Source organism: Lepidothrix coronata, unplaced genomic scaffold, assembly GCF_001604755.1.
Source record: "Lepidothrix coronata isolate B3197 unplaced genomic scaffold, Lepidothrix_coronata-1.0 Scaffold44, whole genome shotgun sequence".
Taxonomy (NCBI): domain Eukaryota; kingdom Metazoa; phylum Chordata; class Aves; order Passeriformes; family Pipridae; genus Lepidothrix; species Lepidothrix coronata.
This window is the reverse complement of record NW_016690224.1, coordinates 5,150,215-5,178,091: the sequence shown is the minus strand read 5'-3', so window position 1 is coordinate 5,178,091 and position 27,877 is coordinate 5,150,215. Positions and strand designations below refer to the sequence as shown.

Genomic DNA, 27,877 nt, shown 5'->3' with positions numbered 1-27,877 from the left:
AGTCTTAATTTATTTAAAATGGTAACCCCATTTCTAGAGGCTGCACTCATCCACAGTGCAGCATCACAGTGGGTGAGGATGTTCTCTGCAAACTACAGCCATTTTCACTTAGGCAGGTCCCTGTGTCTGCACCGTGGCAGAGCTGTTCTTGTTTTCCAGACACCAGTACCAGGGGAAGGGTGGCTGCAGGACACCTTTGTGTCATTGCAGAGGCAGTCCTGGAGCCACAGCTACTTCCGAGGAAAGCTGAGTCTGCCAAATCATCTGCAGCTTTGTTCTGCCAGGTCTCACCATGATACAGTGAACAGGTCAGACAGGACAGGTCTCAAAAGCCTTCATATTTTTTTTCTCCCAGCAGAAGCCCTTGCTGCCAGTATGGTTTTACTTTCACAACAAACCCCAAATAATCCCAGGGAGTTTTACTATTTTCTTGTGCAGACAAGGGCAGAGATTAAAGCTCCAATCTAAATAATCTAATTCCAGAGATAATCCTTTCACTCTCATCTCCAATTTGGTACCAGAGAGGCTTCCACATGGCAGGGCACAGCCGGTCCTCTCTGGGCACCTGAGCCCTGTAGCCCCATGCTGTTCAGGAGGTGGTCCAAGCAGTGGGGCTGGCTCATGTTGACTTTTTAGATGTCTCATTAGCCATGAGGTCTGCTTCTGACATACACGTCTCTGTTGCTCCTTTTGGACATTCCAGATCCTGATCCCATTTTACAGCAGGAAATGGCTGATACCCAAAACCTGTGCCCCACATCATTTGTGAATGATCGGGGCTGTAGGTAGACCAGGCAGGACTGATCCAAGACTGAGTAATTTTGGCATAGCTGCCAGGGGACAGGGAGAGATCAAGGGATTGAGAAGACGACCCTGAGCCTTTCACTTGTAGGTTACTGGTGTAAATCCAGCCTGCATCAAGGGACTGACTGATGGCTCAGTGGATTAGTAACAGGATAGAGCCTTTGACATCTGGGGCACAAGCTGGCATCAAGTTGCTGGTGACTGCAAGTATCGATTCAGGGCAGCAGTGTAGGACATCATGGGCACAGGCCACATGGCATATCTGCTGTCCTCTGCCAGGGGCTGTGGCCAGCCCATGATTCAGGGCTCCTGCCCCTAAATGAGCACAGACACTGTCCCTCCTCACTGACTGCTGCTCAGTTAATCCCTCTTGCTTCATGATAGGCTGCTGATTCTTGGGAAATGATCACCCCCGATAGTTATTAGAAGACGCTCTTCCTGGACAGGCAGAGGAGGTATTGCAATGCTCTGTGCCTTGCCCTCTAAAAAGGCTGAGTCCTCAGATGGAAGAGAAAGAGAGGGGGTTTCCCCTCTGTTCAAAGCCCTGCTGAACCGGGGGGCAATGGGCCACCTGCCTCAGCCCACCGGGGCCACACACAGCCCTCAGTGGGACCTCTGCTGCCCTGGAGGGTTTAAGGACTGGAAATACAAGGATTCACACTCTTTGCTGTCTGTAACCTCTGCCCCAGCCATCCCTCCGCCTGGATGATTTACTCCATCCCTCTTCCCACTTCACTTTCATAGCTCGTGGCAGTCACCTGGTGACACACAAAGTGTGTATGTGCTTTGAAGTTGTGCTCCTGACCTGAGCGCATCGCAGTTTAAGCTGAGAGATTAGAGAGGATCGTCTGTAATCAGTACAAATGAGCTCTAACGAGGCCTCCCTCGGCCTCGCCAACTGGACAGCATTGTCCTGGCCACGGCTGCCTGCACTCCTTTGGTAACGGAACTTGGGGGACACCCAACAGGTCACAAACACAGCAGGGATATGGCAGATTAGCCTGGATTTTATCAGATGCTGCCAGGGCTGGGGTCTGTAGCGCTGAGATGATTTGCCAGGAACCAGCATGAGGTGGCTGAATCTGGAGAGGTGTTAAGCGTGCGCGTTATACCAGCATACTCTGGATGCCGTTTCCTAAGGCACCTTGTAGCTTCAGGAACCCCTTCCTGGCTGCAGTGCTGGCATGGGAGCACAGCAGTGCCATATTTGCCCTGGTCTAGTTATATCACAAGCCCAAGAGCCGATGTGACAGCAGCAGGAACATGCTCTGGGGCACACTCTGGCATGGGGAGAGCAGGCTGGGGAGCAGGGGGTGGGTGGTTATGCACCCCCCAAAACAGTTCACTTCTCCAAGGCTGTGGCCGGTTAAGAGGCCCCCAAGTGCATTACAAAAGCAACAAACCCGTTTAATTCTCAATCTGCAGCACCAAAAGTCTTTATTTCTAAAAGTAAATGCTTTGTAGCAGACTCAAATTAATAAAACATCACTGGGACTCAGGAGCAGCCGCTGCTAATGCAGCCGGTGCCTGGAGCACAGCCCCGAGGCCTGACCGGTGTCTGACGCCTCGAGGAGCACCTCGATCAGACAGGAGGGCAAACACAGAGGCGAACACTGAGTTATTTGCTCCCCCCGCCGTGTAGGGACTGAGTTTCGTTCAACCTCCATCTGGGATGTCTCACTCCAGCCCTCCCAAGACCTTGCCAAGGTCCTCCAGAAAAAAACATGATGTTACATTCTCCTATAAAGCGCAGCCCTGGGAGCAGCCCCGCTGGCCGTGTCACGGTCACCTCCCGCCTCCCCCTTCAGCGCCCGCTTTGCTTCTCATGCAGGTTACTGCGCTCCAAGGTGCTTTCACGCCACTGGCCGCCTCGCTCCTTACCGGGCGGGCGGCAGCTGCCTTCCCCCCTCCTCCATGGCAGGGCCGAACAGGAGAATCGGCGCGTTCTACCGGGGCCGCGAACCAGGCCTGAGGGCTGCTGTTCAGAGCGCAGCGGGCACGGAGCTGCCGGGACGCGGCGGCGGGGCTCCCGCTGCCTCGCTCCCCTCCCGGCCCCTTCCCCGAGCGCTCCGGGCCCGCTCCGCTCCGCGCCGCCGCGCCACTCGTTGCCACGGCAACCCGCCGGCCGCGCTTCCCGCCGCCACCCCGCGCTCCGCCGCGCTGGAGCCCCGCGATTGGCGGCGCGGAGGGGCGGGCTCTGCCCTGGCGGCCGGCGCTCGGGGCAGCTCGCCGGGCTGTCCCCGCTGCGGACACCGCTGGGAAGCCCCGTCTGTCTCTCCCGCTCCTTTCTGCGGAGCCGGTTCCCTCTCGTTCCCTTCCCGCGCGGGCAGTCCCAGTCCCGGTCCCTGCCCCGGCCCGCAGGGACCCGCTCCAGCCACCGGCCCCGCGCCGCTCAGCCCGCCTGCCTACCGCCACCTCCCATTGGTCCGCCGCCGTATGAATATGCAAATACACATCCGTGGCCGCCCAATAGCAGGCAGGCAGTTATTTAATATTCGCGGTGCGGCTCGCGGATTGGTCGGAGCGCGCCCCGCCCCGGCAGCAAGGCAGGCCGCCCCCTGTCGGCGGCAGGAAGGGGCGGGCGCGGCGCCGGGAGCGCGACATGGTGGGCGCCGGTGCGCGCGGGGCGCCGCTGCTGCCGCCCGTGCTGCTGCTGCTGCCGCCGCTGCTGCTGCTGCGGGGCGCGGCGGGCGGCATCGCCGACAGCGTCGTCTGGGCCGTCAACGCGGGCGGCGATGCCCACGTGGACGTGAACGGCATCCACTTCCGCAAGGACCCGCTCGAGGGCCGCGTGGGCCGAGGTGAGGGCGGGGGGACGCGCCGGGGGCGCGGGGCGGTTGTCGGCGGGGCTCCTCACGGGGTCCCGCTCCGCTGGCGCGGTGGGGTCCCGCCGTGCCAGCGGGGTGCGAGACCCGCGTGCTGCCGGCCCGCGGTGGAGCGGGGGGTGTTCCCGCAGCGCGGCGGGGGCTCCGCTCCCGCAGCCGCCCGGGGACGGCGGGGCCCGCGGGGAGCGCCCGCACGTGTCACCCGCGGGACCGCGGCCACCCCCGTTCTCTCGCCGGGCCCAGCCGGGGCCGCATCCCCCGCCCCCGCGGACCCGGGGCCCCGGAGGCGGCGGGATGAGCCCTGCGGGATGAGCCCTGCGGGATGAGCCCTGCGGGATGAGCCCTGCGGGATGGTGTCCTCAGGCTGCGGGGTTGTGTAATGCCCCAAGTGGCTCCGCGCGGGCTTGGAGTGGGATTTCGGCTGGAAAGGCTGCCAGCCTGGCCGCGTGCGGCCGCCGGGGTCCTTCTTTCTCCCGTTTTCCACTGAACAGCCCGGCTTCCACAGCAGGACCTGCCGGTTCGCAGCCAGCCCGCAGCACGCACCTTGCAGTCAGAACACGCACTGCCCGCCCTCCGCAGCCGGGTCCGGATCGCTGGCGGTGCGGGCTGATGGTTGCAGCGTTCTGGTCCTGCTGGGCCCGAGCAGGGGGAAGGTGCAGCTGGCTGGTCTGCTCCATGCCCCAGTCCTGGCAGGGTGTTCAAGGGCAGGGACACAAGCAGAAGTAGAGGCAGATGGGATATCATCAGCTGCTCTAGCTACTGATCAGTAAACTCTTCACTCTACTAGTTAGAACAGAACGTAGAACTAATACTGCACTTGGGTTACCTTTTCTTACTTCCTTTGAAACCACGCCAGTTGTATGAATCGTGCATGTTTCTGATAATTAGCGCACCAAAACTTAGTTGATTCACAGATGTAGTAAAAGTTAGCTGTGCTGAGCTGCTCTGCAGTCATTTCCAGGTGGAGTGTGGAGAAGATGAGCTATCTGTTGACTTTTGAGTCTAACCTTCGCTGTTTCCGTGTAGGATGGTGAGGACTTTCCTGTGCTATACAGCTGGAACTGCCATTGCTTACCCTGCATGAGTGCTATCCCAAATGGAGAGCCTTTTGGGCACAGTGGATGCAGGGGAGGTTACCTTTAAGTTCTAATATGGTTTGTTTTTCGCACCCATGGAAGCTGGCGCCCCAATTGCCCAAGGTGCCTTCACTGCTGTAGGTCAGCTTCCCTTCATAGACCTCTCACATGTGCCACTTGAATGTCCTTGTGGACTGGAACAATTTATTTCTGAGTTGAGGAGAAAAAAGGGTCTTTCTCAAGCACATTGTGATATGTTCTTCCTTTGGGGAAAGCCTGTGGTGTCTCCTCTGCACAGCAGGCCATTGCAGTAATTCTGCTTCAGCCAGTGGTGCCAGGCACAGTGAAGACTTTACCCCTTTGAGCTCTCGGCTGCATTTCCCTCAATGGCTTTTTATTGCACCATTGTTCGTTTTCTCTGGGTTCCTCTGTGTTGATAGGCATGTAATGGCTTCAGCAGAAATATATGGCTGACTGGGAGGAAATGACCTAGGGATAGTAATTCTGGGCTGTCCTGCCTCTGGGCAAATTAAAACCTTTTTTTTCAAGCCTCAGTTCAGCCGCTGTACCCTGAAGGACTGAATGTGCTGATGGCAATTACAGAATTAGGCAGGTGCCAGGCATAGTTGTGTTACAGCTTGATGGGCACTGCTTGCTCCCAGTGAGCACCCAGCCTGCTATAAAACCCAGCTCGCCTCCACAGCTCTGTCAGCAGGGCTCTGACACGCAGGTGGCAGGTCTTCCTCTCCAGTTACCTTCTTGGCTATTAAAGGACTTGCTTCCTGTGCAGGCTTTCCTCTAATAGAAACGTACTTCTGTGGAGTCCTTGGTTCGCTGTCACTGCAATCTGTAGCTGGCCAGAAATACCTGTGTGGGAGGACAGGTTAAACTTTTCACCCTCTGTGTTTCTGGTGATTAGAGTGTTCAGTCCTTGCACCCAGGTTCGGGTGGTAAAGAGAAGCGGCCGATCGCCTGAACAGCTCTGTGTGAAACAGGAGACTAAGAACTGGCATTAATTTCCTCTCACTCGTTTGCATTGGCTCCGTCTTTGGCAACGTGCTCTGGGTTAGTAGTTCTTGCTTTGTCTTGGCTGATGCAGTGTCTGTTCCCATGGAAATGGGGTTGGAAGTGGTAAGTGTCAGCAGAGAACTTCGTCTGGATCAACTTCTCCTGCCTCAAGTGCCAGTGGGCAGATGGTGTCCACAGTCTTCCCTCCTGCCCGTGCTTCGCTGGGGAGTCATTGGATTTGCAGCTCAGGAGGCATTGCATCAGTTTGCATTTGTACAGTAACCCTGGCACAATAAAATGCCAAGTCGAGTTAAAGTCTTTTGGGGGCTGCTTGAGACGTGGTGAAACAATCAGTGAGAAGAGGCAAATTTTATGATTTCTCTTATTTTGTCAGTTATTGTCCTGTTTAGGAATGTTGTTTGGGCCCTTCTCAGGGGGCTGTTCAGATGGCTGCAGACAGCACCCACTTCAGCTGGGTGGCTGTGAGAACAGCAGCTGATGGAGCTGTTGGTGCTCTTGAAACCCTTGTGTATCTTGCTTCCTTCTTCCTGTCTTCAAGCTGACAGTATTGCAGGGCTGCGATGAGAAGAAAGGGTGTTGTAAGATGCCTAATGCTTTTCACACTTCTGCCATCCCCTAGGTTTTCACTTGAGGGGGATGAGTCTCTAAAACCTGATGCCATCAACTGCTACCTTCAAATCTGTTGTATCAATGAGTCAAGTCAGTCCCGTGCCCACTGTTTTTGTTTTCTACTCAGACTCTGAGATTTGAAAATACCGTAAAAATATTCTAGGTGTTTTTCCTCTTAGGAACGAGAGCCAATGGCCAAGTCTTTCGGCTTTGTGCACTGTTTGTGAAACAAGCTCTTCTTTCTGAAATGGTGCAAGTGAATTTACTTTGTCTGGACTGCAGCAGGTCCAGAGCTGTTTTCCTACAGGGCTGGGGTTCCGGGGCTTTGGCTCCCTCTGCTTCTGCTCCAGTAGTGCCGCCACCTGGTCAGAGCAAGGAGGGGAGACGGGTCTGACAAGGATGCAAGTGCCACTTGTGGAGTTAAGCACTATAAGAGTATATAAAGTCTTTCTTGCATGTGCCTCAGAAATTAACCCCTCCTCTCACTCTTTTGTGCTTGAAAACCAGCTTCTGACTACGGGATGAAGCTGCCAATCCTGCGGTCCAACGCAGAAGACCAGATTCTGTACCAGACCGAGCGCTACAATGAGGAAACCTTTGGCTATGAAGTTCCCATCAAAGAGGAGGGTGACTACGTGCTGGTGTTGAAGTTTGCAGAGGTCTATTTTGCACAGTCTCAACAGAAGGTAAGCAACAGCTCCTGTGTGTCTCTGATGTGAGTTCCTGGCTATGACTGTGTGTTCTCAGGTTGCCTCTGCTGCTTTGCATGCTGGAGGAAGAAATGAAGTAAGGCACTGGTGGTTAACTTAGATCCTAGAGCTCTCACGGGCTCTGAAACTTTAGAGCTCTCTCCCACGTTCCAGCTATACAGTCAGACTGAGAAACTGCGTTTCAAAGCATTCAAAAACCATGTCCAACTAAACATAACTAGCAATAGAGTTTTACGACCTGTTTAGGCTGTGCTGGTTTTGAAGAGGTTTTTTACGTTTTTCCTGAACAGTTGTTCCTGCCGTAACAGCACAGTTGTGTTGGAGGAAGTATTGCACAGATTGAAGCAGGGAGGTGATCTGGAACCTACTCAAAACAATTTTTACAAATGAAATAAGACTTGATACTAGTTCAGTTTGATCCTGAAAGCACAGAATTAAATTCACCCTCTTTATTGCTCTTGTCCACTTTTGAAATACCTTGTGTGCAGAGGTGGAAACAGAAGCACAAAGAACTCAAAGCCCTGTGATAAATTGGGGTAGGAGTGGATTGTGTAATAGCCTGTCTTTCCCTTGACTCCATCAGCTTCTTTAGAGCTGATCTCCTTAAGCACTGTGCTGCCTTCCTGCCAGAGAGGTATTTCAGGGAACAGAACTGGTGGGGCTGGCTTACAGAACGGATGCAAAAAGCAGCTTCAGATTAAACTGAAGGGCTGAGGCATCTTTGGTTCCTCTTCCTTGATGTGGTTCTGCTGGGATTCCCCAGGTGCTGAGTGAAGTTTGAGTCATTGCAGCCCTGAGGAGGACTTTCACTATGAATTCACAGATGTGGTTAGCAGTTAAACATTTTACCTCCTTCAAACCCTGTGTTCTTCAGCAGCTTGTTTCCTCCTCTCTGTTCTACTGCAGGCTGTTAGTTAGAAATGGCTTCACTCCCTAGGGTGTGGTGTGCCACAGCCACCTCGGGGTGGTAGGAGCAGGTCCTCCGACAGGAGTTGGAAAGAAAGTTGTGAAAGAAAAGCATGAATAAACCAGAATAAAATTCTTCTGTCCTCAGTTCAGAACAGCAGATGTAGGGGGGATTTTAAAAGGAGGAGGCAGGTTCCAGGGTATTTGAAAGCAAGGTTAATGCTTCAGTATCTCTACCTGGCTGCTTTGGGCTTTGAATCCTTCCTAAGGGAGTGGGGCAGTGCATGTTACAATGCTTTCAGGTCCTGGGTGCATAACAAGCAGAGACCTTTCCTGTTCTGTTCCCATTTCAGCTGTCACGTGCCTGAATCTGTTCTGACTCTCTGTCGTTTCTTTCACCCTGAAGGTATTTGATGTTCGCTTGAATGGCCACGTGGTGGTGAAAGACTTGGACATTTTTGACAGAGTTGGACACAGCACAGCTCACGATGAGATCATTCCCATGAGCATCAAAAAGGGGAAACTGAGTGTCCAGGGGGAGGTTTCCACGTTCACGGGGAAGCTCCACATTGAGTTTGTAAAGGTAATAAGCTTTCCAGGGCAGAGCCCTGATCTTCCCTTTCTCCTTGTTCCCCAGCTGTGCAGTGCAGCTCTGTGCTGGAGGAGAGGGGATGGGATGTGGGGAGACCATTCCTTGCCTCGGAACTGCAGCACTGACTGCTGCCTTTGCTTTCTCTAGGGCTACTATGACAATCCGAAAATCTGTGCCCTATACATTCTGCAAGGAACTGTGGAAGGTAAGCACAGGTTTTGAGCCAGAAGGCTCTTCCCCCTTGGAGAGCAGCCTGTTGCTTCTCAGACTATGAGATCATAGCTCTTGCTGACCCACATCTGCCAAAATTGTTTCTCTCTCAGTGAGTTCCCACAGAGTGCAGTTGCAGAGTGAAGTAGGTGTATAATGTCCTCGTTCTCCTCCAAGTCACAAATTCTGTCATTTTGGAACGAGAAAAATCAGTTTGTTTTGGAACTTCCTGTATATGGGGGAGAAAAGAGAACACATCTGGTCAGTCTCAGCTTATAGCTACAGATGCATTCCCTCTGGCCTTGGATGTCAGCAGCAGCCCTGCAGACAAGTAATTTACAGAGTTCTTTTAGCTAGTAGTTAAGTGTTTCTTACCTGGAGCTTCGTTTTGCCTTCTCAGCTTGAGGACAAGGCAGTGTTTTCTTACTGGGTATCAGATCCTCTGGGTAGCAGTGGGGAGTGCTAGAAAAGTTCTTGTACTTCCATCACACTCTTTGTAAGTGTGCTGGACTGGAAGCCCCTCTGGCTCTCGAACAGGGGGCGTTTAGGACCCCTCTCACCAAACCATCATTTTGCTTTACTGTTAGTCAGATTTCCAAGTGATGCTGAAGATTTGGTGAGAACCTTGTGGCCAGGTGGCACTTTGCTGTGTGGGGGACCTGCAGTTCAGGCCCCAAGCTCGGAGGGCTGGATATGAGCTGAGAAGGACCGTGTTGCTCTGGTAGCTGTGGGGTTGGGGGGTGCAGTGATGTGGGGTAGGACTGTTCATGGAAAGGGTTTTCCATTTCCTGTTTGCACCTGTATCTGCTGGTCCTGCAGGCGGCAGGTGCTTGTTCTTGCTTAGATCTCCCTGAGCAGCTGCAGTGTCTGACTGTGTGCTCTGTGCATTAACTTCTCTGTGTGACACCTGGATGGGGTGCAAGGATGTAGGTTTTTTTTGCAGACTGGATTTTTGGATGCTCTTACCTCATGGAGGAAAGAAACAGTGGTGTGATCCTCTGTGAGGGAGGATGTTCCTGTCTTCTGGAGTGTTCTGGTTGTGGTTTTGGTGTGGTGTCAGGTGCCCTCTTGCCCGTGTTCATGTTGGATCAGGGAGAGGGGAAGGAAGGGAGTGTCTCCAGTGATCTCCCAATTCACATCCTGCCTCATTGCAACCTTTTGTCCTGTCCAACAGATGTCCCAAAGCTGCAGCCGCACCCTGGTCTGGAGAAAAAAGAGGAAGATGATGACGAAGATGAGTATGACGATGGCTCCAGTGTCAAAAAACAGGCAAATAAGAACCGGGTTCAGTCAGGCCCACGCACACCAAACCCCTATGCCTCGGACAACAGCAGCCTCATGTTTCCTATACTGGTGGCCTTTGGTGTCTTCATTCCTACCCTCTTCTGCCTCTGTCGGTTGTGAGAGCAAGCCCCACAGTGCATCAGCCCAGGGGCTGGGAGGGAAGGAGTTGGACCAAACACGGTTGCTTTCAATTTCTCCATATTGTTCATAATTTAAGGAAAAAAAAAAAAAGAAAAAAAAGATGATTCATTTGGAATGAATAGCAATGAATAGCAGGTCCAGGTAAGAGGGAGCTTACCTTCCCCCTGCCAGCAAGCAGCAAGGCCCTCGCCTTCCCCTTTGCACCATGTGCAGGCTCCAATTCTCCCTGGGGCATCCGAGAATGAACTGAGTCCTGGCTGGCTGTGTTCTGGGCTGTTGAAAGCTGATGCTACCAGTCCTGGGCCACTTCCCCCACTGAGGGATAGCAATGTGCTGCGAGATCTCTGCCTTTACTGGGTGGAATACGGTTCCTTAATCAGGGAAGCAGCTCTTAAAACAAGGCCTGGGTACACGTCCAGGAGCGTGGAAGTGTTGTGGTGCTGTTGGGTGTCAAACGACTATGGAGGACAGAGCCTGGCTCGGCATCTCCCCGAATGTGTGCGGCACGATGTATGGTACTCGCCTGCCTGAAGATCCCAAGACTCCAGCTCTCCACCCAGCCTTCGTGGAGACAGTCCCCTCCTAGGACTGCGAGCTGCACCAGGAGCAGAGGGATTTATCCGACCTGATTTGCTGCACCAGTTGGGAGAGACTTTCCTAGTTTGGCAGTTGCAATGTCTGTTCCATCGCAGAGGGATTCTGCTGTAGCCTGCGAGAGGCTGACGTTGTTGGCGTCTGATCAGATGCACTTGTTTTCTGTATTGATTATTGATTATGGCTTTTGTTTCCTTTAATATCCTTTTATTTTCGAAGGTTTTGTTTCAAGCCCAGTTCCTTGTTTTGCCCTTTCTAGCAAGTGACCTCTCCTTTGGAAGAAGCTGAGAATCAGGTGACCTAGAGAGGAACCTGGTCAAGGAACAAGTCCTTGACCTTCCTAAGGGTTAGCTCCCTTCTCCATGACTCTGAACAACCTGTGCTGTAGGACAGAGCGGAGCAACCTGGTGGATGCTCCCTGTGAGCTCTCATTCCCTGCGTAGGGATCAGGCCTCCCTGCAGCAGTGAGAAGTGGAGCTGGTCAATGTTTACAGTGAGCTCGGCCTTTTGCATATTCAGGCAGCGTAGCAAAGGGGCAGATGTCCAACATTTCAGTCCTGGAGAGCAAGGTGGTTTGTTGCCATCCAGAGATCTGAAAGTGAGCAGAACACTGGAGAAAAGGTCACCTGCTTCCCCAGGGATGTTTCTGCAAGAGGCTTTTGTTTCCACATGCAGAGCCTGTGCCTGCCTGACAGAGGCTGAACAGAGTGAAAGCTGCTGCTGCTCCTGCTGATCCAGAGCTGCAGGCCCCGAGGAGCTGCCTTTCCATGGTTTTGGCCTCCAACATGTTGAGCATTTCTGGCTGGCAGGAGGGAGATATTCTGTGCTGGAGAAGGATCTGTCCCAGGCAGGATTGGGTCCCTGTGGGTCAGCTTCGATGCCGCTGAGCTCTGGGCTCACAGAACGCTTTACCTCACGCTCTCTCCATTGTCCTCAGAAGTGTTCTGTCTTTCCACGAGCAGTGGCACTGAGCAGTGACCTCCGTGCTGCTCTGCCTCTCTGGGCCTGTGTTTTCCCAGCAGTTGTTCCTGGGTTTGATCCCCTGTGGTGGCTCAGCCTTTCTTTGTGCTGAGCACGGTCAGCAGAATTGCATTGTTTCTGGAGAGGGACCTGGAGGAGCAGCCTTTTCTCTTCTGCTGGGCCCAGGCAGCCGAAGCCTTCGCTCCCTCCTTACCCTCAAGCTGTGATAGGAGCTGTCAGCTCAGGGGCTTCAGGCTGGGAGCTGGGGGAGGTGACAAAGTACTGCTCTCTGCAGCAGTGCCACTGAACCTTTTCTGTTCACACACATCACTGCTATAGGCCTGACCCTAATTCTGTCTCTCTGAGCTGAAAAGCAAGCAGGATCTTAATTATCTTCTCTCCAACTGCATAAATGGCAACAGCCAGTTTGGGAGAAGCAAGAGTCCCTGCCCTAGTTAAAGGGGAAGACAAGCTTTAAGGAGAGCAAATTCTAAAGAACAAACCTTAGGATGAAAAGGTGGTAAGCTTGAAGTGTTCTGCTTCATCTTCTAGTTGCTGTTAAAATCCTGATACTTATAAAACTCATAAAATACGAGCTCTGTTTTGTTCGGTGACAGCGCCTGCAGGGATTCTCCAGTGTTTTTGGGATTGCTCTAACTGGAGCACAGAGACATTTAGATCTTTATCAGTTTTGAGAAGCATGAACTGCGCCGATTTGTTAAGCAAAGAACCCGGGGTTGAAAACAGGCGTCTCTGTAAGGAGCTGCTCTCCTCCAGGCCTTTTAGGTTGCATTTTATTTGAGCATCCTTGAAGCAAGGAATCACTCGGCTTCTTGTGGCTCACCCAGTAATCTCTGCACCTTGCCTGGCATGGGAAAAGGGGTGTGCATTTAGATGTGCAAAAGTCAGAGACAAGTCTTCTAGGGTAGTTTATCCCAGCCTTTCCTGGCAGCCAGGGCATCCATTTGGTGCCATCAGCTGCCCCAAGGCAAAGCTGTGCAGTGTGATGTTGTGTTCCAGTTGCTCAGTTTAAATGAATCTGTCTGATTTGAATAAGAATAGGGAGGAGGAATAGTTCATGGCTTCAATTTAGTTGTTTTGACTCTGGTTTTATGCATCTTTGTCACTACAAAGCTGGTGTCTGGGTGGTTCCTGACCCTGTTAAGGTGCTATGAGCAGTTTCCTTGTTGATCCATCCCCTCCTGACAGGTTTGCCTTGAAGGAGCCTTCAAACAGAGCATGTGGGAGCACAGAGGGTGGTAGAGGGTGGCCAGTCAGCACCTTGCTGGGAATGGTGTACTCTGGCTCCCCTTGCCATCTCTGTCTAGTATCTGCAAGCCAGATAAATGGGTCCTGAGCAGGGAAAGAAAAAGTTTGGGCTGTCTGTAGCTTTCCAGAATGGGTGTTTGAGGGAATATCCAAGACACTGTTTAAGTGAGGCAGGTTAGAGACAAGCCTGTTTGCGCTGATTCCTCCCACCAGCAGCAGGCACATGGAGCACAGCAGTGTGAGGAGCTGGGTCAGAACAGACCTGGCTTGATTCATGTTGTGTAGAAAGGGGCAGATAAGGCAATTTTAATAAAGCTTCCACTTAATAAAGGGCAAATGACACCTTTGATCATGGTTCGGGCCTGGATGCAGTCTCAGCATGGTGGTTTCAAAGCCTATTTTAATTGCCCCATCAGCCCCTCCTTTAAGCCAGGCCCTTTTCCCCTTCTGTGTGTGTAACTAAACATCTCTGACCCTTTTGAGTGTCCCGGGTGGCAGTGAGCAGAAACCCAAATGAATTCCCTTCTCTTTTTGGTGCCTTTGTCTCAGGCTTTGAATAAAAGTCTATTTGAAGGAGCTTCTTTTTTTTTAAGGAGCTTCTGAGTTTTTTCTTTTTCCCCAAGGGACAGACATTCCCTGCCCTTGAGATCAGCTGGGGACTGTCTCCCTGTCCCTGGATGCCACCTCTGGAGGTCACAGCTGAAGCAGAGAACTGTGAGCGAATATCTTTGTTTCCAGCCCTTGAGATCAATGGAAGAAAAGCCTAACAAGGGATGGGAGAACTGGAAGAGCTCCTTCAGGTCCCAGAAATCTCCTGAAGGCAGGATGGAGAACTTCCAGACAGTCTGGTGCCTGTGTGTCTGTGCAGTTCAGAGCTGAGTGAGTCATGGCTGGGTCCTGGTGCTTACAGCTTCTGGGTGCAGAGGGATGTTTGGGGGGTCCCGCGCCCCAAATTTACTTGCTGAGGTCTTGCCCTGTGCTGTTCAGGTCTGAACAGGGAGCAGGGACCTGTGTGTTGTCCCTTGGCCTTCCCTCGGTTGAAATGGGATTGCAACAGCCAGGGAAGTGTCTTGATATGGGAACTCTGGGCTGTGCAGGCCTGTTGCTGATGGAAAACAGCAGGAGGAGGGAGAGGACCATCAGAGCAGGTTCAGCCCTTGTGAGACAGATACTGAACAGCTGCAAAGTACCAAATGTTTCAGGCTCTGTTTGGTGCTCAAATGTGGGAGAGATCCGTCTGCTTCTTGCACTTATGGTGAGGAGGGAAGTACCCTCGCTGAGAATCCAAGGGAAATGGGAGCTGGGCCAGCACTGAGCTAATTTACCTACTGGCACTTCTGCATCTCCCCAACAAATGCCAAAGCCTAATACAATTCAAGGATGCCATTTTACTGTCGGCCTGGTTCCACCAGTCTGTCCTCACCGGCTGGTCCCAAGTAGGCTCACACAAGTGTTCTCAAACAGCACAAACACACCAGGCTGGAGCTGGGAAGGCTCAGAAACGTGATCACACGAATGGGCCTCCTGTGCTGCACCTCTGCTTCGCGCTGCCCAGCAGGTCTGGGGCACGTGCACTCATCTTGGATCCAAAGGATTTGTCCCAGGAGTATAAGTAGCATTGAAAGGTGCTGGGCTGGATGGGAGAGGTGAAAGCAGGTCCATGTCTTCCGGGACTCTGGCTTGCTCAGAGTTTATTGCTGTATATTAAATACTATTTTTGAAGACTGAGGGGAAGATGAGGGAGGGGGAGGGATGTGACGATGCTGTCCCCAGTCTGATCAATGGGATGCTACTGCAGGTTATTGATAGGTTTTGATTTTTTTTTGTTTGTTTCTCAAAAAGTGCTTTATATATATAAAAAAAATTTCAACAAAACACATGCTTTCCTCCCTCCTAGAAACAGTGCTGGCTGATTAGAACATGTGAATAATCTTTTGCAAACATCAAAGGTCTCTGCTAAAGAGTTCGTGTGATGGAGATTTGAAGGCGAGGGGCAAAGTACAGCTTGAACCAGTTTTTAACTGGGAGAGTGTGAATCCAGGAAATGCAGGATCTCTGCCCTGGAGTTGTTCCCAGTCACAAGTAAGGGGGATATGTTTTTCCTGTGCTGCCATGGCTGTTCTGTCACACCGTGGCAGTTCCTGTGCTGGGGTGCTGGAGCAAAACAGCAGCTGGAAACTTACTGGCAAGTGAGGGCATGAATTTTTTGTGGTTTCCTCTGAGGCTTCGTGTCTTCAGAGCTTTTGGTGAAGCAGCCTCGGAGCCTGTGAGAGCAGAGGCAGCATTTGTGCTCGTGGCAGGAGGCAGTACTCAGGACTGTGAGAGGTGACAGTGGTGTTTGGGTCCCATCAGCGCAGCACTTTTAGCATTGGCAGATGGTCCCACCACTCCATAGTGCCTGGCTGGGGATGTGTGGAAGTAACCCATACCCTTGTCATTAAGGACACATCACAAACTGGGTAAAGCTGCAGGTCTGAGAGTTACCTGTAAAGACTAAAGCAGTGTGGGGAGAGATCCCCATCTGTGTCTGTCACCAGTACAAAGGGGTTTTAAGGAGGATTTTTTTATTTTACTGTCCATTGCTTTGTGTTCTAACAACTTGCAGTGACATTTTTTTAGTTTGTTTTGCAGCGAGCTTGGCCCCTGGGTGAAAAGCACAGATATCTATTTCTGATTGCATCAGCTTTGCAGGGACTAGTTTGGGGGGAAAGACGGGTGTGGGGGTGGGCTATTTTATTTTTGGTACACGGTAGCAGTTTTATTTTTTAATTTCCCCAGGATGTTTGGTTGAGGGAATGTTCTGAAATCTACTGTCTGGCAGTTTGACCAGCAGTGTGCTAAAGGAAAATAAACAAAATTATATTGTCACTTGGATGAGATGGTCCCTCTTTTCTGGTGGTAGGGGCAGAGGAGCCCCCTCTGGTTTTTAAACCCAGAGCCTCTCCCTGACACGGCCTCCACCACAGCCCTGGTGTTGGCACAGCCCTGGTGTTCTCTTGCCAGTCATTTTGGGCTATTAAGTGCAAGTTGAATGGTACAACATCCTGTTTAAAGTGCTGATGCAGACCTTGTTGCTTCCTGCTCAGATAAGGAGCGCCAGAGATGTAATCTGCCTTCTGGGGCTTTGCAAGCTGCCCCCTTTTCAGCTTGAAACTGCATCAGAGGTGGGCAGGCGGGGCTGGAGCTGGAGCAGAGAGAAGGCAGCACCTTTGTGTTCTAGGTGCCTGATCTGGGGGTACAAGGGGCTCTAGCCCCATGCAGAGCAGCTGCTCTTCCAGGCAGCCTGGCTGTGTCCTTCCCAAGGCACAGGATGGAGGTACCGACCCCATGCAGTGAGGAGGGTTTAGGAGCGTTGGCTGGACAGGCTTTTGTGAAATAGCTTTTGGTTGGCAGTAGGAGGTGCGTTCTGCTCACAAGCAGCAGCAAACATCACTAACCACTGCTCTAAATGCGCTTCTGCTCATGGTGAACATGTTCAGTGTTGGCTGGAGACTGAAAAGAGGATGCAGATGTTTCTTGTTCTTGCCCCAGTTCCCCAAAGGGCTGGAGGTGGGATGGTGGGCTGCCCCTCTTTGGGAGGAAACGCATCCTTTCCTCCATCTGATGCTCCTGTGAGTCACTCCAGGTGGGACCTCCCCAGTCCCTCCCACCAGGCTCAGGACGCTCGTCCGGGGTCTGCTGCTGTCACCTTCGGTGTGCCCGGGGTGTCCCCAGGCCCTGCAGCAGGGGGGTGTCGCTCCATGGCATCCCCTTGCTGACACCGTACCGGCTCCCCGAAAAGTGCCCTAAACAGACCGTCCCATGACCACACCGGGGCTCTCGGGGGACACCCGCTCTGTGATCACCGGCCGTGCTTTCGTCAGCGGGGTGATGCCAGCGAGGGGTGATGCCCGGCAACCCAGGCAGGAGCGGGGCGGGGGCTGGCAGCGGGGCAGCGGGAGGAGGCTGGTTTTGTTTGTTTCTTGTGGGTTTTTTTCCCCTCAAGTAACTCCCCTTCCCCTCCGGCCCGTCCCGCTGCGCACCCGGGGGTCCCGATGCCGCGCCTTTGGGGTCACCCATCCGGGCGCGGCCGCGCCGGGCCCTGCTGAGCTTCGGGCGCGGCGTTGCCGGGCAACGGCCCCCTTGCCCCGCCCCGCCCCGCGCTCCCATAGCTACCGAGGCGGGCGGCGGCCATCTTGGCGGCGGCCATGAGCGGCTCCAGGGCGCGGGCGGCGGCGGCGGCGGCGGCGGGGCCGGACAAGAAGCCGCCGCCGGGATCCGCGGGGCCGCTGAGCCGCCTGCGAGGCCGCCGCGGATCGGCCGACGCGGCGCCGCGGCCGCCCTGGACCGAGTCCGAGTTGCTGGCGCTGGAGACCGTCCGGCCCGAGCACGTCCTGGGGCTGTGCCGGGTGACGGAGAGTGAGTGCGGGCCGGGCCCGGCGCGGCGGGGGCTCCGCGGGGCTCTGCGGGACGGGCCCCCGGGGCGGGAGCGGCGGGTCCCCGGGGGAAGCGGCGGGGAGGGAGCACTCGGGCGGCGGTGGCCGCAGCAGAGCGGGAGGTGCCCACCGGCAGCTTCCTTACAACTTCCAGAAAGTTTGGGGTGTTTGGGGTGGTTTTTTGTGGGTTTTTCGTTTTGTCTTTGTTTTCTGCTGGGATGCTGATCTCTGCTTTTCTGCCCCGATCCTTTCCCTTTCTCCCTCCGCTACCTGGCACCTACCGTGCCTTTGTTTCTTCTATCCTTAACTTTGTCCTGCTTTCATGAAGCTTCTGCAAAACAATGAGCTCCTTAACGGGCTGGAGGTAGCAAAAAAGGAAATTAATTTGGTACGTGATCAGGGGTATTTTGAAATGTTACTATGTGTTTTTTCTCTCTTCTAGATTATTTATGCAAACCTGAGGACAACATTTACAACATTGACTTCACCAGGTTTAAGATCCGGGACCTTGAAACTGGAACAGTGCTGTTTGAAATTGCAAAGCCGTCTGCCTCAGGTACATCACACTAACATTGCAGGGACAGTAGAGACTCAGAGAGCTGATAAGTTGCAATGCAGGACCCATGCAAACCAAGCAGAAAGGTCCTTTGATATGTCCTGGTGACTGAATTCCTTGCCTTTAAGCATAGGATTGAGTTTATCTCTGCTGAGAAACTTGTCATAAAAATGTGATTTTCGTGAGATGGGGGAGTCCTATCAGCTGCAAATCTTTCCTTTTTGGGCTTGATATGGTACAGAGTTGGTTTCATGTGCTTTCGTGTGATGGGGTATTTCCCGTGAGATCAGCTCTGAAGCCACCAAATACCAACTGTCACTGCAAATCTTTCAGATTTTTACTTAGTGCCAGTATAAGAATCAGACCAGTTATTAAATGTATTTATGTTCAGTACCTAAGCAATAGCCAGCCTGTGCTGATGCACTGGCTGGCCAGTATCACCTTACATGGACACACAGTATCAGCAGAGTAACTCTGAGCTGGTGTGTTTTCTAGAGCACGATGAGGAGGATGAGGAGGACAGCAGTGAACTGGACGCGAGTGCAGGTCGCTTTGTTCGGTACCAGTTCACCCCAGCGTTCCTCCGGCTTCGGACCGTTGGTGCAACGTGAGTAGGGATTCATGGAATGAGGGGAGAGTCGGGTGTTTACAAAGTGTCACTTGACAGTTTATAATAAAACTGTGTCAAAGACTGGAGAGGGCCCATCTTAAACTACAAATATCGATGTCTCTCTCTGGAATGATTTGTTGCACACTTGTGTAGCCTCAGGTCCAAGGCTCTGTTCTTCCCAATAGGAAGAGAGGTATATCATCTTAGCTGCTTTTTCCTGCTTTCTGTGTGCAGAGTGGAATTCACAGTGGGAGAAAAGCCAGTGTCAAACTTCCGAATGATTGAGAGGCATTACTTCCGAGATCGTCTGCTGAAGAACTTTGACTTTGATTTTGGCTTCTGCATCCCCAGTAGCAGGAACACATGTGAACACATCTATGAATTCCCTCAGCTCTCAGAAGACCTTAGTAAGTACCTCCTTTGCCACGTTGAGTGGTGTTTTGTTTGTGTGCATCTGCTCATTTTCTCCCTAACTCTGCTTGTAAAAGAAGTTGTGACTGGGATGGAGGCGACAGGAACAAACAGATACAGGTTCCTGGTTTAAGCAGTGTGTAATCTTGTCTGAATTACACATTTGTGCTGCAAAGCCTCCTCCTTTGAAAATGAAAGCCTAAGACAACCTGTGCTAAGTCACAGGCTGCGAGAACTGATGAGAGTCAGAGGGCTGACACACCTAATGCCTCGTAGTGTAGCCCAGAAGAAAACAAAATCCTGAAAAGGGGTTCTTTTGGTAGCCACCCATCTGTTTTCAGCTGCTTGCTTTGTTAGGGCTTGAGCCTCCTGCTTTGGAACAGAACTGAGGGGGTGTGTTTGAGCCTGCCTAGATCTCTGCAAATACACATTGCATGGGGTATGTTTGACCTCAGGGGGTGGATAGAGCAGGAGCACGTGAGCCCTCCTGGGGCTGCCTGGATGCAGGAGGAGACACAGGGTTTGTACCCTGCCTGTGTACGTGTGGGGAGTGCTCCTTCTGCTTACAGATGTGATCACTGCTCTGTTCCAGTCATGGCTCTGGCAGTTGCCAAGGTCCTTTTGAGTAAAATTGCTTGATCCCCCTTTGTTTGCTTTTAACAGTACTTGTCTTGTGAATAGGAAGAAAGGGCAGGCCGGAGCCTTTGAAGTGCGCTCAGCAGCAGTTGGCTTCTCTCCCTTGGGTAGGGCAGAGCATCAGCCTGGTAAATGCAGTGGAGTGGCAGAGCCCTTTTTATCCTGACTGTGGCAGGCTGTTGAATGTAATGAAGCTTTCTCTTTACAGTCCGTCTGATGGTTGAAAACCCGTACGAGACGCGCTCGGACAGCTTTTACTTTGTGGACAACAAGTTGATAATGCATAACAAGGCCGACTATGCTTACAATGGGGGACAGTAGCCATCCTGTCTGCTGGATGCTGAGATGCCATTAACCATTCCAGATGTGCAGGAGCGGACTAGAGTTGCTGTCTTGTGCAACAAGGCTTCTTGCCAAACCTTTTCTCCGTGCATGAGGCTGAGGACATGAAGCAAAGGCGAAGGCTCCTGAAGGAAATCTCCCTGCAACACTTCTCTATCCGACACTCGGCGTATCCTGCCTCTCCTCCTGTGTTCCTGGCTACCTTCTGATACCTTGGTTAGGTCATGGATAAGAGGCACAATTCTTGCTCTTAGTCTTTATAGTTAGGTTGCACCTTAGTGCTTCTGATGCTTCACCTCTTGGGTGACTGCTCTCTTTGAAGAGGTGAGATTGTTTGTGTTAAGCTTTTTCTTAGCTGAAAAAATCTTACCCCTTCAAGTAACCAGTGATGCCTGAAGAGCAGATCTCTTCTCTAGTTGGATAGATCCTCTCTTTAGTGCACAGTGGTTTAGTTTGTAGCATGGCTGACATTGCTTTTTAGGGTGCATCCCAGTATTCTGCAGTGAGAAGGATAAACTAAGAGACTTATTCCGCTTCTAAACAGTGCAGGAATCTTCCGTCTGCCTCTGGGGGCCTGAGCTGCCCCTGAGAATAGTTTAATCTGTGTTTTGCAAGAGATTTCACTAGAGATACGAGATAGGGGAAAAAAGGTTTTATCGCTCTGATAGCATTTCTCTTTGAGCTCTTGTCAGCAAATTGTTGCATGTTAGAGCTAAGAGGTCAACCTTAGAGCTGAAGTTAATCTCACTATGTTTACCATTTCTCCTGCTTCCCTTTGTGTAGGAATTTTGGCTCTTGCTACAGAATGTGTTGCTTTTTAGATGGACAGCACATTGTCAGCCTGGCTGGGGTGTAGGGGAGTGGGACTTAGAGGAAAAAGGGAGAATGTGGAGAATCACTTGAAAAAATGTGTAGGAAGCAGAGTTTCCCAGGCTTCAGTCTATACTTCTAAACCCAAATGATCTGTCAGAGGTGCTATGAGGAGCACCAGCTCATTTGCTTTGTTGCATTGGAGGTATTTAGTAACTAAAAGCTTCCTGGGTCAGTTCACTCAGTGTTACGGAGTGGGATCCTTGGAAAGTGAGAATGTACATGATTTTCTTTTTAGCTGCTGGGGTTCCCATCGCTGCTTTGCCTACTCAGCTGCTTATTTATGGTTTGGGAAGTTGTTCTGTCGAGGTAGATACCACCAGACCAGAGGGAGTGTTTCACAGCTGTGTTTGGGATCTGGTGATGGGAGATAGCACCATGCAGTGGGAAGAGGAGACCTGTGTGTTGCCAGTAGCCATACTGGGGCCTGGCTCCTGACCATGCAAAATCTCATCTATCAAAACCCTTTTCTGCCAGTTTTGCTGGCTCTTGAGACTGGCACTTTTCCTGTCTCCACACTGGGCTGATCAGCTGTGTCTCTTGTACGTGGGAGTTAGGTTGTGTCTAGACTAGAGACCTTCTCTAACATTAATTCCATTTGTTCTTGAGACAGATGAAACCTATCTCCTTGGTGGATATGGTTGGTTACCTGTTGTGTTAAGTAAGATTCGGTGTAGTTTGTTTAAGCAGGATTGAGTGGGGCATCACAAACCAGAGCTTATTAATGCGTAGACAGCAACAGGAAACCACTGCCTTTACCTCCAGATTAATGGAAGTAACTTTGGCATGGAACATCAGCTGGCACCAGGGTAAGCAGGGAAAGTGTGTGGGGTGGCAGCCATGAAAGAATCTCCAGCTCTTGGGAAGATACTTAATTATGATTAACCACAACAAATGACCTGTTCTGGGTGGAGCATTAATCATCAGCAACCACAACAAATGTCTTGGGAATGCAGAGGGGCAAGGTCTGCGTGGTTGAAAGATGAAGAACCATTCTGCTACCATGGATCCCCTCCAGCATCTCCACAGGCACTTAGGCAATCTTGTTTGGTTATTTCAGGATTAGTTAAAGCTGCTGGGAAGGTGGAGCTCGAGAAGCCTCTTGCAGTGAGTGTCTTCAGCAGGCCTCCTGTGGTGCCAGTGAGGTGGGAAGCGTTTGCCTTGCTGTGAGTTACATGCAATAAGGCAGAACTGCCTGGAAGTGCGTTTTTCACCCTGAAGTGCTCAGAAGCAGTGTCTGAAGAGCCTGCTAGTTATTCCCTGGGAAACTTTAGCATGTTGAGCTGAATTTTGTAAGTAGTATAGATCCAGGTGCCTTCAAATATTACTTTTATCACACTTCCTATTACGAAGCAACCGCTTCCGTTTTTTGTGAAGTGTGGTGACGCCCTCCTGTTTTCTGTGTCAGTGTGTAAAGGTTCCTCAAAGGCAGAAGGGCCCGTGCCCGGCGCGGGCGGGCACCGGCGGGGGCGCGCACGGGGAGCGCGCCCCATCTAGCGGCTGCTGGCGGCAGACTCCGGCAGGAAAAGGGAATAACTCCTGCTGTCCTTTGCCATCAGCAGAGACCAGGAAACAGCACCGGCGCGGTGGCTTTCGCGCTGGTGAATGTATCAGCCATTCAGCAATAAGGAAAAGGAAAACTGGAGGAAAACCGGGAGACTCGCAGGCAGCAGTAGCACCCCTTGGTTTGTAGCTGAATTTGTCTGCTTTGCCAAATCAGGTGGTCTTTGCCCAAAGTGCATGCTGCAGGGAAAAAAAGAGTCCCTACAAGAGGGCAACCCAGCACTGAAAAAGTTGATTGTAATCCAGAAAGTCAGGGATTTCCAAACTCCTCTCCCTACTTTAGTCGCTTCCCTAGGATTCCTTTTCTCTTACATACTTTTTATAAAGCCTCTTTTCTTTGTGGCAGGGATGATATCTTTGGTAAATATGGTTTAACAGACCAGTTTCCTTCCAGAGTGTGTGCTCTGATGCTTTAACGATGGGTCAAAGCTACTTATGCCAGTGAGTTAAGAAATTCCAATGGGATCACATCCTTGTCATGGTCAGTCCCAACCAGGTGCTGCAGGCAGGGGAGATGCTCTCAGAGTCAGCTGGAGTTTGAGCAAGGGAAAAGGTATCTGTGCAGGCAGCTTCTCTCAGGTTGTATGCTGAATTGGAAAGAAAAAACAGTTGGGATCATACTGAGTTCTGCTCTAACAAAATAAGGGACCAAACCCATAAACTCATGCTAAGTTTTTCCAGTGTTTGCCCTATTAGTGCAAGGACCTCTTTTTCACATCTTTGAGGCAAGTGCTTTGGATCCATGCCAGCAAGCTTTCTGGAGAGCTATTTTCATGACCTGAGTGTGGAATACATATTGCACCTTGTGAAGGAAGATTATGTCTTATTGTATGGACTGGATACTGCTGTCCTTGTCCTCTGTTTTTGGTAGGAAGTGTCTTCCTTTGTGTGTTTTCCTGAGGATTTTCAATGTTTCTTGCTGCAGAGGAGCAGCAGGCTTCTCTTTGGTGCTTGGGGATGTTTGTTGCACTTATCTGAGGGTTCAGGAAGAAGGAAACAGATGTTCAGCAGACAGAAATGAATGAGGAAGGTGGTGGTGAAGCAGTAAGGTCCAAATGTAGCAACTCTACATCTCAGTTCTGTGTTTCATCACCTCCTCTTCAGCTGTTTCCCCGCATTCTGTCCCATCCCACGGAGCTCCTTCGTGCTGCCCAGAGCCTGCCTGGCTGTCAGTGAGACCCACGGACTCTCCTGGAGCTTTATGCTGAGGACAAGGCTAAGGGAAGGCAGCCTGATGGAGGCAGCACCTCTTCCTCTGCAGCAACGGGACGATCACCAGCACCCCCTCTCCTGCCCGGATCCCAGTGCTGTCACGGGACATTTATTTATATCTCTCACAGTGTGGCCTTGGGGCTGCTGGCGCGTGGACTCCTCCGTGCTGTCCCCTCCGTCCCCTGGTGCCCGCGGGGGTGCCGGGGTGTCCGTGCGGCCCCCGGTGCCGCTGTATTTGTACAGCCCCTGATTTTGTCACCAGCAAGAGGAATAAAGGACCTTCCTCCCTGTGCGGGGCCGCGCTGAGGGCCAGGGGCGGGGCCGGGGGCCGGGGGCGGGGCCGGGGGCGGGCCGGGCTCTGGAGGGGCGGGGCCAAGGGCTGAGGGGAGGGGCTGGCCTTGCGCCGCCAGGGGGCGCTGCTGCGGCGCATGCGCGGAGCGCGCGCGCTCCGTGAGGCGGCGCGATGGCGGCGGCGGCGATGGCGGCGATCGTTTCCCGCGGCGGAGCCCCCCGGGGTGAGGGCGCCGAGAGGAGCCTCGTTACGCCGCGGCTGCTCAAGGGGGGCTGCGGGGCGCGCGGGAGGGGGGGGAAGGGGCCGCGGCCTGCGCGGGAGGCGGCGCCCCGGTGCCCTTCAGGCCCTGCCTGAGGCGGGTCCCCTCAGCCGCGCGGGCGGCGCCGCCCTTGAGGGGAGCCACGGCTGTGGCCCCGGGGAGGGGGGCCCGTGGGTCCTTCAGGAAAAGTCCCTTCTCCTTCTCCCACCCGTACCCCAGCGGCACCGGCGCTGAGCCCCGTCCCCGTTGCAGCGCTGTCCCTGCGGTGCCGCCGCCTGCACACCGTGTACCAGAGCGCGGAGCTGCCCGAGACGCACCAGATGCTGCGGGAGACCGTGCGGGACTTCGCTGAAAAGGAGCTGATGCCACTGGCAGCGCAGCTGGACAAGGAGCACCGCTTCCCGGCTGAGCAGGTGGGCATAAGGAGCGGGAATGGCACAGCCGGAGCCCCCCCGGCCGCTACTCTAGGGCAGGACCGTCCGGGCTGAGGCAAAATGTGCGTCCAGCTCCAGAGTAGCGGAAAACTGAAGTTCAGACCGACTTGTGTGAGAGTTCTGTGAGTATGGAGGTCTTAAAGCCCACGGGAGGTTTTGAGCTCTTCACCTTTACTTGTGTCTCTCTATATCTGGCTTTAGTACTGCTGAATTTTCAGTTCTCTTACCGACATACCTATGGGCTATAAAACAATTGAGTTATAAAATCAATTTATTATAAAATCAATTTATTTTAAAATCAATTTATTATAAAATAAAATATTATTATAAAATCAGTGTATTATAAAATACTTTTAAAGGTTGCACATTACCATAAAAATGGTTTACAGTGAGGAGGCAGAGATGACCTGAGTGCATTACAGATGGTGGAAAGAAGTGATTAGGAGATAAGAAATGCCTGTTGGTCATCCTCTGGGATTGTGAACAAATTGAGATGCCAGCCAAACCTGTGATTTCTCTTGTGGAAAGACACAGCAGTGTAGTCTGTGTGTGTTGAAATACGAAGCTTCAGAAAGACAGATCCTGTTGTGTTAGCCAAGAGGCTCCAAACAAACACAGCTGGAGGCATGTGAGTTTTGTCACACTCCTCTTTCTATTAAGGAGTAAGGAAGGTAGCCAGGAAAGTCACACTTACTCAAAGGAAGAAAACAACTCTTTTCCTTACTGTTCTCATCTGTGAATTTTACATTTGATTTTGAGTCTTTGCACTTGAATGTGTAGGGAAAAACTGAAAATGTAAACAGTGGTTATAAAGCAACATAGAAAGAGTTTCTGTCCTGTTCATCCTCTGGATTGGATGTCAAGGACTGGTGTGTTGGGTATCCTTACAGGAGGGAAATAATTTGTTTAAAAATTCCCCCAGGTTTCTCTTAAAGCAAACAGGGGCTGGTAACCCCTTATTTTTGCAACACCAGAAGCTTAATATCTTAAATATGAAAACAAAGCAAAGCTTGTTTTTTCTATGTTGCAAAACATTAACAAAAGACTTACAGTGAGACTGTGAAGAGTTTATGGTTGCAGAGCCAGGGGTCCAGCTGAGGAATTTGGGGTGGAACAGTGTGGAATGTAACCAACAATTAAATTCTGTGGGAAGCAAAATCTGGCTTTAATGCGAATGAAAAAACAATCACCTTCTTGCAATGTGTTCTCTGGGTCATTCATTCTATAAAATTCTTCCCCTGTGCAGTCCTAGGCTGAAGCTCAGCAGACTCAAAGGTAAAGTTCTGATGATTTTTATCAGCTAGATGTCCCATTGAAATCTTCCTACTGACAGGAGACATGCAAGGGGAGAAGCTTTGATGGGAGGCTGAAGAAGTGCTGGTGAGGTTCTGTCTCCTGATTTCACCTTCACAAGGCTCCCCCTTTCCTGGTACTGAAGAGACCTCTTTACACAAGTAACAATGACCAAGTACAGCTCCTGCTGAATTCACCAGGCCCTGGGGACACTTAGCAGTCTGTACAGTCAGATTCCCATTTCACAGGAGTTGTGGCATCTTTTCCTCTGGGTGCAGCCCTCCCATGACCCTTCCTTATCTCCACGTGTCCGTGTGTATTTTGTGGGACACTGGTGGTGCAGAGGATCTGACCTCTCCATTCCCTGTGTGCAGGTGAAGAAGATGGGTAGCCTAGGGCTGCTGGCTATGGATGTGCCAGAGAAGTACAAAGGAGCAGGCCTGGACTACCTGGCCTATTCCATTGCCGTGGAGGAGATCAGCAGGGGCTGTGCCTCCACGGGCGTCATCGTCAGCGTCAACAACGTGAGTGTGAGGGACAGGGGTGCAGCCTGGCTGGCACTGGGGGGTGACTGATGGGGAGGGGTGCCTGGGAAAAGTGGATCTGTTCCTGTGGTGGGTTCTGGTGTGTTGGAGAGCATGTAGGCATGAGGGAGTTACTGGATTGGTTGTACCTTTAAGAGGCACTAACAACACTCAATTATTAAAGTCCCTGTATTTAGGGCCAATACTCAAGTTTGGCTCCGAAGAGCAGAAGCACAAGTGGATTGCTCCCTTCACCAGTGGAGAGAAAATTGGATGTTTTGCCCTCAGTGAACCAGGTGATGTGACTGTTACCATCCCTGTTGCTTCTTTCCTTGGTCAGGTTTAGGGTGGACTTTAGGTCTGTGAAATTGTAACAGTTTGTAGAAAGGTGGTTTGTAGCAGTTCTAAGTGAAGTCCCAGTGCCCAAGGTGTGAACTGCTATCCCATGGTCCCAGCTGAAAATGCTCATCCCCTCAGTGAGCGGAGCTCTGGACACACTGGCCTTTCTGCTCCCTGTCTGGGTCCTGTGGGAGGGTGTCACAGTTGAGGAGGTGCCGTGAGCTGAGGGGGTGTGGGCAGGGGGTGAGTTTGTCCACTAGGCTGGCACAGGGGGCCTGAGGCTGGTTTGGTGGTGCCTCACCCAGGGAACGGCAGCGACGCGGGCGCGGCCTCCACGGTGGCGCGGCTGGACGGGGACGAGTGGGTTCTGAACGGCACCAAGGCCTGGATCACCAACGCCTGGGACGCCTCGGCCACTGTGGTGTTTGCCACGACAGACAAATCCCTGAAGCACAAGGTACGTTCCTTTGGATCAGTCAGGAAAAAGAGGCGGGAGTGAAGGAGTTGTGTGGGAGAAACACTTTGCAAAGGTCTGGATATTCTGTTCTTAGGGCCATGCAGGCATCGAGCAGAGGAGGGGCTGATGTGCACTGGCTTTGTGCTGTCTCAGCTCTCCCCTCCCTTCTCCTGGTTATCTGGACATGTGGCTAATGTGAAAAACGAAGGAAGCTTGTGGACAGCCAGGTTAGTGGGAAGGTGGCACCATTCTTAGGAGTTTGGGTCTTTTTGCAGGGCATTAGTGCGTTCTTGGTTCCCATGCCAACACCTGGGCTGTCACTGGGGAAGAAAGAAGACAAGCTGGGAATCCGAGCCTCTTCCACTGCCAACCTGATATTTGAGGACTGCAGGATACCCAAGGCCAACCTCCTGGGGCAGCCGGGAATGGGCTTCAAAATCGCCATGGTAAGAGAGGAATCAGGACACAGCTGTAGCTCCCAAGTTTTACCATTTTGTAAATCATTTCCAGAGTCATGATCACTTCCCTGAGAATCATTCCCGTAAGGTGTTCTATATATAATATAATAATGGCCAGTCTTCGCGAGCGAAGATTTGGGAAAGGTCATTAACCCTTCGAGCCTGCGCAGTGGATTTTTTTTTTAGGTGAGACCCAG

General features: G+C 52.1%; 2 protein-coding genes across 2 annotated transcripts in view; both read left to right on the top strand.

The window, feature by feature from the left end:
• Positions 1 to 3,389: 3,389 nt before the first annotated feature.
• On the top strand, positions 3,390 to 15,877 carry MLEC (malectin). Its single transcript, XM_017814365.1, has 5 exons — positions 3,390 to 3,605; positions 6,851 to 7,029; positions 8,366 to 8,542; positions 8,699 to 8,756; positions 9,936 to 15,877. Exons 1-5 carry the CDS (start codon positions 3,407 to 3,409, stop codon positions 10,163 to 10,165), a joined length of 843 nt encoding a protein of 280 aa, XP_017669854.1. The 5' UTR covers positions 3,390 to 3,406; the 3' UTR covers positions 10,166 to 15,877.
• Positions 15,878 to 17,177: 1,300 nt separating this feature from the next.
• ACADS (acyl-CoA dehydrogenase, C-2 to C-3 short chain) overlaps positions 17,178 to 27,877 on the top strand; it is a 14,877-nt gene continuing 4,177 nt past the window's right edge. The window contains exons 1-9 of the mRNA XM_017814204.1: positions 17,178 to 17,407; positions 17,867 to 17,980; positions 18,476 to 18,587; positions 18,825 to 18,997; positions 24,428 to 24,588; positions 26,277 to 26,426; positions 26,611 to 26,722; positions 27,071 to 27,222; positions 27,498 to 27,668. Of these exons, the coding sequence (XP_017669693.1) occupies positions 17,197 to 17,407; positions 17,867 to 17,980; positions 18,476 to 18,587; positions 18,825 to 18,997; positions 24,428 to 24,588; positions 26,277 to 26,426; positions 26,611 to 26,722; positions 27,071 to 27,222; positions 27,498 to 27,668 (1,356 nt within the window). The 5' untranslated portion in view covers positions 17,178 to 17,196. The remainder of the gene's footprint in view (positions 17,408 to 17,866; positions 17,981 to 18,475; positions 18,588 to 18,824; positions 18,998 to 24,427; positions 24,589 to 26,276; positions 26,427 to 26,610; positions 26,723 to 27,070; positions 27,223 to 27,497; positions 27,669 to 27,877) is intronic.